The sequence below is a fragment of the Drosophila tropicalis genome, unplaced genomic scaffold (assembly GCF_018151085.1).
Source record: "Drosophila tropicalis isolate 14030-0801.00 unplaced genomic scaffold, ASM1815108v1 contig_4, whole genome shotgun sequence".
NCBI classification, from domain to species: Eukaryota; Metazoa; Arthropoda; class Insecta; order Diptera; family Drosophilidae; genus Drosophila; species Drosophila tropicalis.
Genome location: NW_027172862.1, coordinates 1 through 4,030, shown reverse-complemented (window position 1 = coordinate 4,030; position 4,030 = coordinate 1). Strand labels below are relative to the sequence as shown.

General features: G+C 35.1%; 1 protein-coding gene across 2 annotated transcripts; it reads left to right on the top strand.

Annotated features, from left to right (window-relative positions):
- The first annotated feature begins 1,291 nt into the window (after positions 1 to 1,291).
- Positions 1,292 to 3,371, top strand: LOC137573271 (cytochrome b5). Of its 2 annotated transcripts, none has more exons than XM_068285164.1 (4): positions 1,292 to 1,464; positions 1,540 to 1,628; positions 1,709 to 1,777; positions 2,798 to 3,124. In XM_068285164.1, exons 1-4 carry the CDS (start codon positions 1,354 to 1,356, stop codon positions 2,877 to 2,879), a joined length of 351 nt encoding a protein of 116 aa, XP_068141265.1. In that variant the 5' UTR covers positions 1,292 to 1,353; the 3' UTR covers positions 2,880 to 3,124. The 2 variants fall into 2 exon arrangements, with proteins under 2 accessions (XP_068141265.1, XP_068141264.1); XM_068285163.1 differs by having other exon boundaries at positions 1,297 to 1,464; positions 3,041 to 3,371.
- The last annotated feature ends 659 nt before the right edge of the window (positions 3,372 to 4,030 follow it).

The window sequence follows — 4,030 nt, the reverse complement described above, 5'->3', positions numbered from 1 at the left end:
CGTTTCTTTCTCCACTTTCCACTCCTGCTAACCCACACACCCGGCAAACCCGAACACTCCCTCTCTGTCTATCACTTACTCTCTCTAGCGCGCTCTCTCTCTCTCTCTATCTCTCTCACCCTTTCTGTCTGTCCGTCTCTGGCATTTTCTAACGCATTTTCTCAGTGGCCATAATTGTTTAGTTCTTTTATTTACATTAAGCACGCGAAATAAATTTAAATTTATTAAACAAAATTGCGGGTTTTTTTTCGACCTGTTTGTTACTGAGCTGTGAAATTTTATTGATTTTCCAGTAACACAAAAAAAAGAGTACACAAATTAAGGAGCCACAATAACATGACACAATATTACTGTTTAGTTTGTATTAAGTTATTTGTTAGGTTGTCTCGGATGAGTATAGTTTTTTTCTCTCGCACTCTCTCTACCTCTGGTTTCTTTGCACCCTACACCCCCGATGCCCTTTCACCCTGGCATTGACAGGACATTAACTTACCACCTTCTCCCCTTGTTTCTTTTCCTTTGGTGTTTTTTTTTTTTTTTTTGGCTTTGCCGCCTGGAACACACCCTGTTTTTTAGTTGTTGTCTTGCTTCTTCCTTTTTCCTTTTTCACAAAAACAACAAGACACACTCACACACAGAGACAAAACAGCAACAAATGTAAAAAAAAAAACTAAATAAATAAACTTATTGCTCGTTTACAATAACCGCAAACTCTGATTGTTGCTGCTGTTTTCTTCACTTGGCTGAAATCAGCCGCCAATAACGGTAAACAAGAACAACAAAAAAATGCACTGTTTGAGTGATTATATTTATAATTTATTTATCCTCAAGGCGCGCGAATTAATTTCGAACATTTTGCAACCATTTTGTGCAGCTTCACTTTTTATATTAATTTTGCAACTAAACTCGAACTAGTTGTCACAATTGCACAATAAACTTTTCTCAGATCATTTGATTTATTTAACTCATTAATTGAAATTTTTATAATATTTTTGGTTTTTTTTTTCTCTTACACCTAAAGTACCGCTATATGTTAGCTCGCAAATGGTTCTGTTAAATTTGCCAGCCCGCAAATGATACTGTTAAAGTTAACAGGCTCGCAAGTGATGCTGTTAAAATTAACAGACTCGCAAATGATAATGTTAAATCGCTGTTGTCCTACTGCGAACAGCTGATCGTAAATGATACTGTTAAATTTAACAGACTCGCAAGTGATGCTGTTAAAATTAACAGACTCGCAAATGATAATGTTAAATTTCTGTTGTCCTATTGCGAACAGCTGATCGGTCTTAACATTATACGTGTTAGAAAAACTCACACATTAAACAACAGTTAAACGAAAAATATCTGAAAATGAGCAAGAAAGAAATATCTTTGGCCACCGTTAAGGAACACAACAAGCCCGAAGATTTGTGGGTCATCATTGAGGATAAAGTGTATGATGTGACGAAATTTCTAAATGAGGTTGGTAAATTAATTAAATAATACGATCACATATCGCCTAAAAAAAAATTTACATCATTTGCATTTGGAACACAGCATCCTGGTGGGGAAGACTCTCTAATCGAAGTGGCTGGTCGTGACGGCACAAGGGGTTTTCAAATGGCTGGTCACAGCTCTGAGGCCAGGTGGGAAATAAAAGCTTACGAAATATTAATCAACGTTATGATATTATTTATTAATAATATTTATTATTATTCCATTTCAGAGAGATAATGGTAAAATATTACATAGGCGATTTGGCAGCCAGCGATATTAAAAAGAAATGTCCAATTAGGTGAGAAAGATTCTTGTGGTGCCAGCCCCCTAAAAATGGGCCTAATAACAATCTTATCACAGCATATGTATGTATACCAATACATACTTACATCAATTCATCTAAGCAGCATGATCTCATTTTAGAGTGAAACCTTGGCTGTTCTCAATTCTGCTAACGTGTTTTAGAGTCAAAATCGGTAAAAGCATGTTTGACGAATCGCAGAACAACCTTGAAAATGTACATAACATTTATAATACATCATTTTGGCTTCAGTTGTACATAAATTTAAAATTAGATCTTTCGCATGTCCAGTGTTTACGCTATGGAAAAACTAATTTCACAATTTCAAGCGCAATCATCTAATCAATTGTGCAAATGTTTATATAGCAATTATGACCTTGAAAGCAAATTGTTTCAGTCATTATTGTATCAGCAATTCAACATTCAACTACAAATTCATTAACAATCATAATCTATATGCTTTTACATTTTTACAAAAACAAAAAAGTGTTAGCTGCAAATCCTTTTCAAGTACCAAAGTGAAATTCTACAAAAGCTGAAAATTTTAACAAATTCTACAAAAATTGGGTTTGTAAATAGAAAAATCAAGTTTAAAAAAGTGTATAGGAGAAGGAATTGGCTTTAATAATAGACTACCAGTCAGCCATTTCCATTAGATGTTATTTTTAATTATTATTTAAATACACAAATTATTGGCAATCTTCAAATATGTACATGTTGGCCAAAATCCTAAAAATCAAAAATGCAGTCCTTAATTTACACAAGTGTTCTATATTCTATAATAATTTGTATAGCTTCAATATTATTTTCGACACCCTTTAGCATCTGTATATAATCGAGCACTGGGCATATCCTGCCAATAATAAAGCAATAAACACTGCACCCACATATGTATATACATAGTTGATCCTTCTGCACGCCTTGTGAGAGTTCTGTTTGTTTAGTTTTCCTTTTTTCTCCCCTCTCACAGTTATAACTCTATCTTTTTGGTTTTTTTTCCTTTCTCTTTAAACCTAGTGACCAGATTACTGACCAAGTTGATGCCACCAACGCTAGTAATGAGCCTGCTGCAACCAAACAATGTTGCATATTGCATTAACTGATCTCCCCTAATCCGTTGTGTTCTGCTTAACCCACTCGATTACTTACGAATTTTCAATAGCTAGCTATATAAATAACATTATACACATCTATACATATATATATATATATATAACATTTGCTAATATTATCAACATTTTTTGCGCTATTTACCTGCAGTTGCAAAGGAATTGGTCTGACCATTGGTGCCGTTGTTTTGGGCATTACATTAGTTTATGTCCTGAAGCGAGGATTAAACAAAAATTAATATGCAAACTACTGCTGTCACTTGACCCCCACTACCCAACGGATTGATATCTACAAATATGAGCTGCAACATCATTCCGTGTTTAAAGTAATTAGAAACTACTGCAAAATCCTATATATGTATGTATTTATCATGCCTAAAATTTGTTAATGAATTGTTCAGGAATTTTTATGTACAAACTGAAATGAATTGTATACATTTTTTATATTATATGAGTACTAGAAATATAGCTTTTGTTATGTATATGTACCATGTTTATTGGATTATAAGAGTATATACGTGTATAAAGTTTTCAAAACACATTTTATGTAATAGACTAGACTAAGTCGGCGGTTTTTGGTTAGATGAATTAGCAATCTCTGTGTATATTGTGAGTGTGTGTGTGTGTGAGTGTAGGTGTGTGTGTTGTTATCCATAAGGAGTGTGGCACAACTTAGATCCATACAAAGTGGATAGCTATTTGTGTGTGCAGTTCGGCTCCTCACAGACGAACTGGGCGAAATGGCTGATGGAGAGAAGTAGTTTTATATTGGAGAATGTTGTTGTTGTTGCTGCCCCTTTCGTCCACCAGAGCTGGAGCCATTCATTAATAATCATCGCCGGGTGTTTAACGCATATTCATGTGATAGGAGTCATCCGTCGATGCGTGAACTACCATAATGACTGCTGGTCGATGATGGAGGACTATTTAAAATGAAGCCATAAGTATTACTTATGGGTCGTGGAATAGAGTTCGCAGCTGCATAACTTCTAGGTGTGCCACTGAACATGTTACCTGTACCACTATGAGCACCAGAAGCTACTGGCATGGGCGGATACATCATGAGGGGTGCACTACTTAAGTTATCAGTGCCCGTCAAAGTTTCGTCAATAGTTGAGCAAATCGGTTGCTCCTTAAACCA

Bases quoted from the DNA above. Each gene is read 5' to 3' on its own strand.
- LOC137573271 (XM_068285163.1), top strand. From the start codon at position 1,354: ATGAGCAAGAAAGAAATATCTTTGGCCACCGTTAAGGAACACAACAAG. The intron at 1,629-1,708 runs GTGGGAAATAAA...ATTCCATTTCAG, and splicing joins GGTCACAGCTCTGAGGCCAG to AGAGATAATGGTAAAATATT. The intron at 1,778-3,040 runs GTGAGAAAGATT...ATTTACCTGCAG, and splicing joins AAAAAGAAATGTCCAATTAG to TTGCAAAGGAATTGGTCTGA.